Source organism: Cornus florida, unplaced genomic scaffold, assembly GCF_030987335.1.
Source record: "Cornus florida cultivar Cherokee Brave unplaced genomic scaffold, ASM3098733v1 CherokeeBrave_3.0.0_Hap2_Chr04, whole genome shotgun sequence".
NCBI classification, from domain to species: Eukaryota; Viridiplantae; Streptophyta; class Magnoliopsida; order Cornales; family Cornaceae; genus Cornus; species Cornus florida.
Window position 1 is genome coordinate 14,190,946 of NW_026775574.1, and position 12,158 is coordinate 14,203,103.

The 12,158-nt window shown below is 34.9% G+C and overlaps 2 protein-coding genes across 3 annotated transcripts; both read right to left on the reverse strand.

Annotated features, from left to right (window-relative positions):
- Nucleotides 1–1,032: 1,032 nt before the first annotated feature.
- LOC132304744 (early nodulin-like protein 1) lies at nucleotides 1,033–3,120 on the reverse strand. Its single transcript, XM_059802468.1, has 3 exons — nucleotides 3,078–3,120; nucleotides 1,869–2,098; nucleotides 1,033–1,808 (listed from the first exon to the last, which is right to left on the reverse strand). Exons 1-3 carry the CDS (start codon nucleotides 3,118–3,120, stop codon nucleotides 1,455–1,457), a joined length of 627 nt encoding a protein of 208 aa, XP_059658451.1. The 3' UTR covers nucleotides 1,033–1,454.
- Nucleotides 3,121–5,941: 2,821 nt separating this feature from the next.
- LOC132302774 (pentatricopeptide repeat-containing protein At5g66500, mitochondrial-like) lies at nucleotides 5,942–8,880 on the reverse strand. 2 transcript variants are annotated; one of them, XM_059799710.1, is made up of 2 exons: nucleotides 6,987–8,880; nucleotides 5,942–6,524 (listed from the first exon to the last, which is right to left on the reverse strand). In XM_059799710.1, the coding sequence occupies exons 1-2, from the start codon at nucleotides 8,585–8,587 to the stop codon at nucleotides 6,485–6,487; spliced, it is 1,641 nt and encodes a 546-aa protein (XP_059655693.1). In that variant the 5' UTR covers nucleotides 8,588–8,880; the 3' UTR covers nucleotides 5,942–6,484. The 2 variants fall into 2 exon arrangements, with proteins under 2 accessions (XP_059655693.1, XP_059655694.1); XM_059799711.1 differs by having other exon boundaries at nucleotides 5,942–6,550.
- Between the last annotated feature and the right edge of the window lie 3,278 nt (nucleotides 8,881–12,158).

The following is a 12,158-nucleotide window of genomic DNA, read 5'->3' on the forward strand; positions in this document are numbered from 1 at the left end:
ATATATATATATATATATATATATATATTGATGTATCCATACCACACCGTATCTTATTATTTTTTGAATTCCGACGTATTTTTCATATCGTATTGTATTCGTATCTTGTATTCATATTCGTGCTTCATAGCAAATGATGGATTTGTTATCACACCAGAAAACAACAACGCCACTCAGGCTATTAATGTGACCTTAATTATTTCACATTGACGAATAAACCTAACTAGTAGCAGCCCTGAATAACAGTTTTCAAACCAAATATGTTAACATTTTCTCTTACTACATGTAATGTTTTACAATCAATAGCCTTGGTTAGTTATCACATACGGAGCGAATACCTTCCTAAACCAATGGTTGGATTGCTCCCTGTTGTCTTTGAGAGTCTGATTTCGAACTTTTGCACATCTAACTTCTCATTTAACATTCTTGCCCGAAAAAAAAAAAAAAAAAAAAAAAAAAGAAAAAAAAAAGAAAAGTGATCACTTACGAACATATTGGTGGGTAACATCAAATGCAAACACTTTTCAAGTAATGTATTGAAACATGATTTAACTTGAATTTTTGAAGGAAAAAAAAAAAAATTCTTCAACTCTTCAACTCTTCATTGTGTATTATATTTGTGTATTAATTATCTCTCTGTGTGACTAATGTGTGATTGAAATCAGATTTTTTTGTAGAGAGAAAGGATTTGATTAAAAGGAAAGTTATTGAATTTGGTATGTGTTGTGCGTATGTATGTATATGTGATCACAAACACACTCAATTTCTCACCTTTTGAGAAGAAAAAAAGACACTCAATTCTTCAACTTTCCTTTTCAGCAAATATATATCCTTTAACAATCATACAAACAATATATAGATATACAGAAACACATGTATCCAAGTAAATGATTTCTAATGTAGGAATATATATATCTGTATAACCTTCCGAAAAATATATATCTATATATATATAGATATATCTGTATATATTATTGGGTTAAATGCAAAAAAAACCCTGAACTGTTGCCATATTGCAACAAACCCCCTTGAACTACAAAAAAACTCCTGAACTATTGATTTGTTGTATTTCAGTCCTTTCCGGCAAGTAACTTGGTCGGGAAAATGAAAAGACACATTTACCCTCAATTAAAACTACGTAGTTTTGAGAGTTACCAATTGAGCTTTGGTGACATGTCAACTACTAATTTAAAAACCAATAAAAAAGAGAAACAAAGTCAGCCAAAAATAAAAATAAGGGTAATTTACACAGACCTCCCCAATAGTTTGCCATAATTATAGGCGGCACCCTTCCTATTCCGGAAATTATGCGGACCTCCCTTACTTTTGAAAATATCCTACACGGACCTCCCTTATGTTTGACGGACCGTTAAATACACTAACGGAGCTGTCAAAATTACTGAAATGCCCTTAATTCTCTATGGTAAATGACTAAAGTACCCCCCTCTCTCTCTCTATAAATTCTCCCAATCTGACATACTCACTAACGGAAATAAATGATGAATTACTGGTGCAATTGACGGTGCCGGTGAGACAACTGAGGTTGGAGACGGGACCGGGGAGTGGGTCGCCGGAGAATGCGATTTGGGTGTCATAGCTAGAACCGGAGAACTTACCGAAGGCATAGTCACCGGAGATGGAGAGATGGGTGACGTTGCCGGCGGAGTGTGAGAAATTGGAGATGGTGACAGTACGGGTGTTGTGGCTGGGGCCGACGAAGGGGAGGATCCTGTGGGTGACAATGACGTTGCCGACGTAGCGTGAGAAATTAGAGATGGTGTTGTAGCTGGGGCTGGCGAAGGGGTGGACTTTGTTGGTGACGGTGACGATGCCGGAGTCTAACCCACCGGTGCCAGAGGTATGGCCACTGGGGGAGACTTGTGATGGTTTCTGACTGCCAAAACAACAATGATAAGCTTCTGACCCTTTTGGCAATTATCTTTGTTTCCACTGATAAAGAAGAATGGACCGGACCGATCAAACTTGAAGACTGAATCACCATCGTCCATCTTCATGATCAGCTTCTTTGTGTTCCACTTGTCATAATCATCTTTCTTCACAGCCAGAACAGAGTCTGATCCATTCTTGTACTTAAAAACTACAAATAATCAACACCCACAAACCAAAAAATTAATCAAATCAACCAAATCAATATTTAACTACAAAACACAATTAAGAGAGGTTACAGAGAGAGTATGATCATTTATTATTATAATATATAAACCAAGAATCACAACAATGAAATAAATGATAAATACAGCGCAAATGAAATTGTATATGTATTCCATTAATCAGGTGAAGTCATCTTTAAATCAATACTTTGACTGAGACGGCGTCGTTGCGGCTTGGTTCAATTGCAAATTGCAATAACGAAAAGAAATAGCTTTATAACTTACAGTGCATTAACTTTCACTTTTCTGATCTGCATATTCCAATTATATTCTCTCTTTCCCTACACACATAAACACACATATATATAACCCTAATCTTGCTATTAATGTCGGGTACAATCTATCTTTTAAACCATAATTTCACTCACACAAGGTTCTTCAAACATCTAACTCAAATTGTCGATTAAATTCTTGAATTGAGTTGGATCTGATCTTCATTGAATCAAAATAGTTGAATTTCCGTAACAATGTCTTGGGGATTAGGTTGGAAGCGACCATAAGAGATCTTCCATTTGGCGTTAGACTATGGTACTGAAGAACCGGATCGTAATCCTCTGTCAACGTCGTCGTCGTCATCAACTCAAAGGAGGTGGCATACACATATAATATCATATATATATATATATATATATATATATATATATGTATATCAATTGGTAGGGACAAGGGCATTTTAGGAATTTTACTAAAATTGATAGATGACGTCATCATTTTCCATCGTTGACTGCCGTTGACTCTAACAGAAGGGAGGTCCATGTAGGATATTTTAAAAGTAGGGAAGGTCCGAGTAATTTTCAGAACAGGAAGGGTGCCGCCTGTAATTATGGCAAACTATAGGGGAGGTCTGTGTAAATTACCTTAAAAATAAATAACAAAAATGATAAAAAATTTAATAGGTTGTAAAACCCATTTGCGTTACATCTGTGGCGACGTTCTCCTTGCCCACCATGTTCGACGGCCAAATCCACCTGATTGCAGTATAAAGATTGAAGAACTCGAAGTTACGTCGACATCGCTAGACAGAAACGAAGAATCAGAATCGGTGTCACCGTTCGGAATTAGTTTTTTTTTTTTTTTTTTTTTTTTTTTTTTTTTTTTTTTTTTATGATCACAAAATTGAGATCTCAACATGGAAGAAGGATTATCAGCCATGGAAATATGATTTTGCCAAAAGTTCATCGAATTTAAGGAATCAAGATTTTGCCGTACATGGGAGAAGGTCGCCGAACATGGTTTAGGGTCTAATCAAATAAGGGTAACGGAAAATAGATATCCCAATAACTGCCGGTTCGTTCTTCTTCAGCGAGGAAGTGTTTGCCATCATCTACAGCAACGGAGGAACGGCGGTGAGCTTGGCTGGTTTGGATGATGGTGGGCGTTATGGAGTGACGGCAGAGAGGAGTCCGCGAGGAAACGGTGGCTATGGTGGTGGAGAAATGGGCTGACTTGCGGCGGCTAAGATATATACATACATATATATATATATATATATACAAGGTATATATCTGAAATGTATTGGGGCAAATTCGTGTATGGAGGTGATGATGCTGTTGTGGCGGCGGCGACGGCGACGTTTATGAAGGTGATGGTGATGGTGCTGCAGCTACGGCGACGACGCTCTTTCTCATCGGTAAGACAGTCCTCGCACTTACCTCCGTACCATTTAATAAAGCTCCAATCATACTCGCCGCCTGAGATTCTAAGGGCGAAATCGTAATTTTATTGCCGGAGAACAGTTCGTTCTCCGTCAAGTACCCACTTTTCACAAGCGGCGTATCGATTACCTCCGCCATTTGGTTTTGCTTTAATGTTCTTCACGAAATCCGACGATTGTGAGTTCTTAATCGAGAAGTCGCCGAACTGAGGCTTTAAGTGAACGAAGAAGCTAGGGTTTTGGTTGCCAATCAGATTGAACTCAGTGCTCATAGTCATGAAGCTCGAAATCGGCAACCCGAAGTGACCAGTTCCGGTTTTGAATACGAGACCAAAGGGATTGAGCGAATCTTTGGGACGATAGGCAATCTTCAGAGAAGAGGGACCTCAATCGAAGAAAGTGCCGAGACTAGAAATCGTACCAATGAGGGGTGTTTAGCTATCATTAGAACCTATTAGTTACTTGTTTGGTTGTAACCTTAACAATTAGGGTTTTTTTGTCATTTCATGTGTATAAGGGCACTATAGTCATTTATTTTCAACTTATGCACTGTTACAGTCAAAAATTGCCGGAGATTAGTCGGATGGGGTCATCTGCAACAAAATTGCATAATTCATGGGGTTAGTTGCATTTTTTATAGTTCAGGGGGGTTTGTTGCTGAAATGACAATAGTTTAAGGGTTTTTTTTTACATTTAACCCTATATTATTCGTTTGTGTTTGTGTGAGACTCTCTCTAATGGGATTTTTACATATGTGTATATATAATATATCTATATACAGGCTGAATTTGATGATTTATGTGTTTGTGGGTGTGGTGGGGGTGTGAGTGGTGATGGGGCTGTGAGTGGTGGCGGTGGGTGTGATGGTTAAAAAGGAAATTTTATTATTTAAATAAGACAATTAATAAGTCAAGGGGCAAAAAAGTCAATTCACCCTGTGTCAGATGTGGTAGGGGTGTCTTTGTTAACTTTAACAAACTTGAGGGGATGTAATTGTTCAAAAAGGGATTAAGTTTCATCTGTCTGTCAATAGGTCAAACCTCAGGAGCTGTGAGTGTAATTAACCCATATATATACACTCAATTGGCATGATCTTTTCACCTCTCAAGTGACTTTAAAATTTATTTTTCAACAAAATATTTGAATGCGGATGCTATGTTGTACTCGTGGAGATTTTTGTTTTTATTTTTCCAGTAAATAAAGTGTCACATAGATTTTTAAGACAATAAATCTATTAAAAAATAAAAAACAATAAACTCCTCTGAACTATTGATAAATTTGCAAGAAACTCTCGTGAATTTTAAAAGTTGCAACTAATTTTCTAAATTATTAAAATTTGTTACTCAGTGACCCATTTTTGTTCATGGGTTGTGGATCCTAATCAGTACTCTCGTGTACCTCATATATAAGGGTGTTTATGGTTTGAAGTGCGATCATCAAGAGACACTGAAAATCGTAAAAGGAAGAGACACTAAAAATCGTACAAAGAGACAGTGAAGAGCTGCAACTTGTAATCTTTAATTTTACACATATGAAAAACTTTCGTCAGATCTCCACGTACATATATATGTTTTACCAAATCAAATATAAATCTTTATGTAGTGTATTTATTTCTCTCTCATATTTTGTAATTATTGCTGGGTTAGTCGTATTCAGAATCCTCAAGGAGCATGGGGTTGCCTAGCCAATCGATAATGTGAATGACAAAAGTGGTTGTTGAAACTTGCACGCCTTCACCAAAGAGTCATCATAAAGACATTGCAATTAACTAACTGATAATGTCCCCTCCGCTCTCATGTCCATATCATAAAAACATACTTAGTATAACACAAATATTGATTTTGTTACACACACACACACACACATATATATATATATATATTCATGTGTATGTTCCCAAAAATGATGATATGAAGCCCATCATGTTAGTTTAGCAGGCAATAGCCATTAATAGGCATGCAACAACCAAGCCCTCCGACCATTCTCCTACTTTGTAGATGAAGGGTGCGTTGAGCACGTGCATAACAACCCACTTGTGTGTGTGTCTATATATATATATATATATATATATATATATATATATTTTCACACTTCAATAGATCACGAAAGAGCTAGACATTAAAATCTTTTAACATTGATAATTTTCTTCCATTGATATTTTCACACTTCCATTAAAATCTTGTAACATTGATATATGAAGCAGAAATAAATAAAACCCATCTAAGAGTATGAAGAAAAAAGAGAACAACTATGTTTGAGGTGAGAAATAGAAATTATAAAAACTATGAGGTAATCTCACCTACTGCTTCCTGGTTCCTCTGAGACATCTCTCTATTCACGGCCTCATAATAATGCAATCTGTCACATAGCCGAGCAATCTCAAAGTTCTTTAATTCTATCTGAGCATCCATCTCCATCTCAACCTCAGCCTTTGCAGTTCCCCTACCAATGGAATTCGACACAAACCGAGCAAAATAGACTTGGCGGCTGACCTCTTCTGCAAGATCAACTTCCTGTTGGTCATGCTCTGTTAAATCCGCAGGAAGTGTAACGCCCACAAGAGATAACTGATCCCGAATCCTCAGCTACTGGCTTTGCATATTACTCAGGTCTTCTTCTGCTTGCTTCGGCTTCTCAATCTCCATCAATAAACTCAATCTTATATCACGCAATTCAGCTTCAACATCACGCAGAGAAGGCTGCGGCGCACTCTCAGAGGATAATTCTTCAGTAAGTAAGAAAGCTAAGTAAGCCTACCAATATTGCAAATTGGTAACAAAAATAAGATTGCTATGTCTTTTTTTTTTTTTTAGGTAAAAAGATTGCTATGTTACCATAGCGTTTAACTCTAATAAAATCATTTACGGTAACAACTATTATAACGTTTGGAACAGTAATGTTTGAAAGGACAGTGGGATGGGAAGTTCATAACACCTATAAACACTTACAAGGACATCACACTACATCTATAAACACTTACAAGAACATCACACTAGCTAACAAGGACATCACACTAGATCTTGCCCAGAAATAGTTGATTCAAAAGTGACAACCATACCCCAGCTCAATAGCCTGTAGTGATTGATCAATACAGATCCTACATGCCAATATATATATATATATATATAAGGCCAACTATGCACAACCGGGAAGTATATTACCTCTCTAGATTGATCAAATTTTGATGGCTGCATGCGACAGCGACCCAGCTACTTCCAGCTTCCTTTACAAGGCCTCTTGTCTTCATAATGCTTCTCAAGTCATCAACCAAATCCCACCTTTCAATGGTTGCATAGAAATTTGAAAGTGCTACATAATTCCCGGGATTATCAGGCTCCGAATCAAGGAGATGTTTTGCTGCAAACACACCCCTAGTGACATCATGGTTAATTCTACAAGCACTCAGTAATGCTGCCCATACTGCATGAGTAGGCTTTGTACCATTTTTAACCATATGATCGAACATACCCCACACTTCTTCTATCCGACCTGCCCGGCCTAATATATCCATGAAACAGGCATAATGCTCTGGACCTGGGTCCATACCATACTTCTCCTGGACTAAAATGAAACATGCCCGGCCTTGTTCCAGCAATCCCGAATGCCCACAAGCGGATAAAACAGCAAGAAAAGTCACGGAATTTGGCAATACACGATTTTCCTCCTCCCCCATCTTTTTGAACAACTCAAGAGCTTCAAGTCCGTGACCATGACTTCCATATGCATCTATCATGCTAGTCCAAGAAACCACATCTTTTTGAAAAATTCCATCAAAAACCAAACGGGCATTCAAAATTTTCCCACACTTTGCGTACATGTCTAATAGCACATTGCACAATTGGGTGTCAAAAGTGAAACCCTGACGGATCACTACACCGTGTATCTGCTTTGCAGTCCACAAATCTGAATTCACAGAGCAAGCAGCAAGAGCGCTTGTGAGTGCGATTATATTGGGTTTCATGGAACTCATGATTGACATGGCCACATCATACTTCTGGTTGCGAACACAACCAGAAATAAGGGAATTGCGCATCACATCGTCCTTTCGGAGGCTTAACTTGCCATAAACTTTTATTGCTTCATCTATGTACCCAACACTTGAGTAAAAATCAATCAGAGCAGTACTCAACACCACCAAATCGCGGCCCATCACAATTACCAATCCATGAACTTGCTTACCCTGTCGAAAGGCATTCAAAAAGGTACAAGCTTTAAGCACGGAACACAAAGTGAACTCACTAATTTCCACTCTTTCTTTACTCATCATTTCAAACACACTGAGTGCTTTCATGGGAAGACCGTGGCGTAGAAAGCTCGAAAGCATAGTGTTCCAAGTGACCACGTCCTTGAAACCCATCTCGTCAAATGCACAAACCGAGTCACCCAATTGGCCGTACTTGGAGTACATGTCAATGAGAGCAGTTTTGGTGATGGTTTCTGATTCGGAACCTGTTTTAATCATCAAAGCATGGACTTGTTGGCCCCTTTTGGGGTCTGACAGAGCCGAACACGCACCCAACACTGGCGTAAATGTGTAGGCATTAAGGTCGGAATGCGTGCTGTGGATGTGGTAGAAGAGAGTCCATGCCGCAAGAGCATCTCTACTGCGAACGTGCGAGGCGAGAAGTGAATTCAGCGAATAGAGGTCTCTCTTGGACGTTTCGTCGAACAGGTGGTGTGTGTGAATGCTGATGCCATTTGAAAAACAGTTGTAAGGCCTATTAGCGGGTAAGTAACGAAAAAAAGCCCTAAATATGGACATATACACACACACATGTGTATATATTTCTCTATCCTAAATCAGAAATTGTTAGACTCCAAAGGTCTCTGGATGAAGACTCCAAAGCTTGTCGAGACAAGGAACATTCCGAAATTTGCACAGGTAGCCACGCCACTCAACCAGGTCATTTGGGCTAGGGGGAGTCGAATTGGAAGGGAAAGACGCCATTTGGGCTAGGGTTTATGCGAGTGGAGGACTTGGAGGCGACTGAATAGAAGATGATGAGTAAGGAAAGAAGATATAGCGTATATTTAAACCTAAACCCTACTCTTTGAAATTAGAATTGAAAAAAGAAAGAATTGTATTGTAATTATAATAATATTTTATTTTACCTTTAAATAAGGAATGTACTAAAAAAAGAGAGAATATTTTAGTAATTTAAGTAATTAATTATCAAATCTTGTCAAAAAAATTTCAATTTTTTTAAGATTTGACTACCTGGTTAAAACCTAACTTATCAGCTATAGTTAACTAGAATATGAAAAGGGCTAAAATAATAAAAATTTTCTATTATTTTCAAAAATTATAAATAACTCTCTTAACTAATAAAAAAATCTCGAAACTAATAAAAACTACTATCATGTTCCTCTTTTTTTGTAACCGCTAAATTATTATAAAATGACAAAAATAACCTTCAGAGTATAATATTTATTTAAAATTTAAATGTCATTTTTTTAAATGACAATTATGTCCTTCATGGGGTCCGCCACAAAAATCAAATTTTTCACTAATTAATTTTTTTTTTTTTGCACACTTTTCGTTCAAGATATATATATATATATATATATATATATATATATATATATATATATATATATATGGGAAGCTTATTCCCATATTTTTGGGACATATGTACTCTTAAAATGTATTTCTATGTAATTTATATAAGGGTTATTTGAGTAATTTAAATGATAGTTTTTCTTTTTAAATCTCTCGTCTTTGTATATAGGCACAATGATTTTTCACATTATTCATTGTTATTTCAAAATTTAATTCATTGAATTAAATATACTAAAAAAAAAATCATATTCAATGAATCAAGAATAAGATATGAAAAAGAAAATAACACAGTTACCTAATTGTCCTAATATATCACATATGTAGAAAAAATAAAAATAAAAAAACATGATAACCAAATCTAACCTTATAAGTTATAAGCAGATAATTCAATCTATCAAAAAATTTGATAGAGTTGAATCTGTGATTTCATTGATTTGGGGTGAAAATAAAAAATAAAAAAAATTCTAAATTTTATTTGCAGAATAATAATTAATAACACAATTACATAAACTAAATTTTGATAGTAATAAGTAATAATTTTCCTAACTAAAATTATAATATCAAATAATAATTGTAAAATTTAGATGACAAAAAAAATATATCATATTACCTGTCTACCGCTGCATTGAGTCTCTGTTTGGTAACTCCGCTTGCTTTGTTTAGATTATGGAAAATGTTTGTAGACTGATGATATAATAGAAACAATCTATTTGTTTGTGGTAAAATTAAAAGTATAATAGAATATCTTGATAAAAAAAAATTTCTTTTTTGGAAAGTAAAAAAAAAAATATAATATTTTAGGAAAGTGAAAAAAATATCATATTTTCTGGAAAAGTAATAATTGATAGATAATCGTGAATTAGTTTTTGGTTATATATACATATGTATATGGTATATATACGTGCACGGTCAATTTTTAGAGGCTTTTGGTTATATATATGTGTGGTATATATACGTGCATTGTCAAATTTTAGAGGGAATAATTATACCAATATAAAAATCTTTCTATATAAAATTTTAAAAAAATTAAAAATTCAGTGGGGGCAACTGCCCCCACTTGTCCCTCTGTAGCTACGCCACTGATCCCCACCATAGTTCCAGCACCACCTGCAAAATTAAAGGCACAACCGCCATAAATGGTGGCGGTGGCGCCAACACTATCATAATTGTCGTTTAAAATTATAAAATTCTCTTATTATTTCCAAAAATAACAAATAGCTTCCTCAATTAATAAAAAAACCTCAAAACTAATAAAAAAAACTATCTTGTTGTCCTTTTCCGTGACATAACCCCTAAATTATTTCACCTTTAGATAAGGGTAGCATGTAAAAAGTATATTTATAGTACTAATTAATTACCAAATCTTGTCAATTTTTTTTAAGATTTGTTTTCAGTTAAAACCCATAACTAAGGTCGTATAATATAAAAAAAATAAAAAGTAAGAAAACAATAACGGTACATTATACACACACGCACACACATATAATTAATATAACTTAATTTAAATGTAAACAAAAAAATCACCTCTTCATGCCCATGCAATCAAATGGGGCATCTGCAAGTAGAGACGTGTAAGTACCCCGATATTGTATTTTTTTTTCTAAGAGAGAATCTACTAAATGCCCAAGTGGCATAAAAATAAAGAATATAACTAGTAAATTTATACAGGCCAGAAAATCCAATTCAACATTAGCCTACTCTTTGAAATTATAATTGTAAAAGGAATTGAATTGTAATTAAAATAATATTTTATTCACGTTTAGAAAAAGAAAGTATGTAAAAAGGGTATTTTAGTAATTAATTATCAAATTTTGTCAATTTTTTTAAATTTTTTTAAATCCAACTCTACTTCCATGATTTATCGGCCATAGCTAAGTGTCTATAATATTAAAAAAATTAATAAAACAATAAAAGTACATTATATATATACATATATATTAATTAAGATAATTTAATTTAAATATAAAGTAATAAGTCCACTGCATGCACAAACAATCAAATGGGCGTTGCATGTGACGTGTAAGTATCTGATAGTGTATATATATATATATTTTTTTTTTAAGAGAAAGACTACTAAATGCCCAAGTGGCATAAATAAATAATAAATAATAAATAATAAAAAAGGACATAACTAGTAAATTTATATATGCAATGAGGCTTTCTTAGCTCCATACATCTAGATCATCCAAATCCTAAATTCAAAAACTTATCAGAGGCATTTAATTCGAATAGTATAATTTTTCCTTAAAAGAAAAGGTGAGAGTTTGGATGGGAAGGTACCAAAGTTTCAGAAAACTCTTACATTTATTGTCCACACTTATTGTCTCGATATCTGTATCCAACCCGTTAACCTTATTGTCTACACTTGTTGTCCCAATATTAGTGTTCGACCTGTTAATTGGGTGTTAAATTAAAAATTATTTTTTTCAAATTCACTACTCTATCTATGGATTTTGAGGCCAACATATTGAAGAACAAAGTATTATCTGTTTTTTTTTTTTTTTTCTAGTTGGTACTTGCACACACATGTCTCTTTTGAGACTTGAACCCCTGACTTCCTTTTGAGAAGTAAGAGGCTGATACCGCTAGACATGGCCCGTTGGTTATTTGTGTAACCTAAAGACCATAATAAAATGGAAAACTAATCTAGACCATTGATTACATAACAAAGAAGTTATTGCCAGTTCAATCATTTTGGAAAATGGTTTTGATTCATTCAAGGTTCGCAAGCGAAAAACACCCCATATAGAGTGTATAACCCCTATACATATTT

Excerpts from the sequence above, each read along its gene's own strand:
- LOC132304744 (XM_059802468.1), bottom strand. The coding sequence starts at position 3,120 with ATGGTGGGCAAGGAGAACGTCGCCACAGATGTAACGCAAATGG. Across the intron at positions 2,099-3,077 it reads CACAGATGTAACGCAAATGG|TTTTTAAGTACAAGAATGGA; the intron begins GTTTTACAACCT and ends GATTATTTGTAG. Across the intron at positions 1,809-1,868 it reads ACCATCACAAGTCTCCCCCA|TCCACCCCTTCGCCAGCCCC; the intron begins GTGGCCATACCT and ends TCACCAACAAAG.
- LOC132302774 (XM_059799710.1), bottom strand. The coding sequence starts at position 8,587 with ATGTCCATATTTAGGGCTTTTTTTCGTTACTTACCCGCTAATAGGCCT. Across the intron at positions 6,525-6,986 it reads AATTTGATCAATCTAGAGAG|CCTTCTCTGCGTGATGTTGA; the intron begins GTAATATACTTC and ends AGTGCGCCGCAG.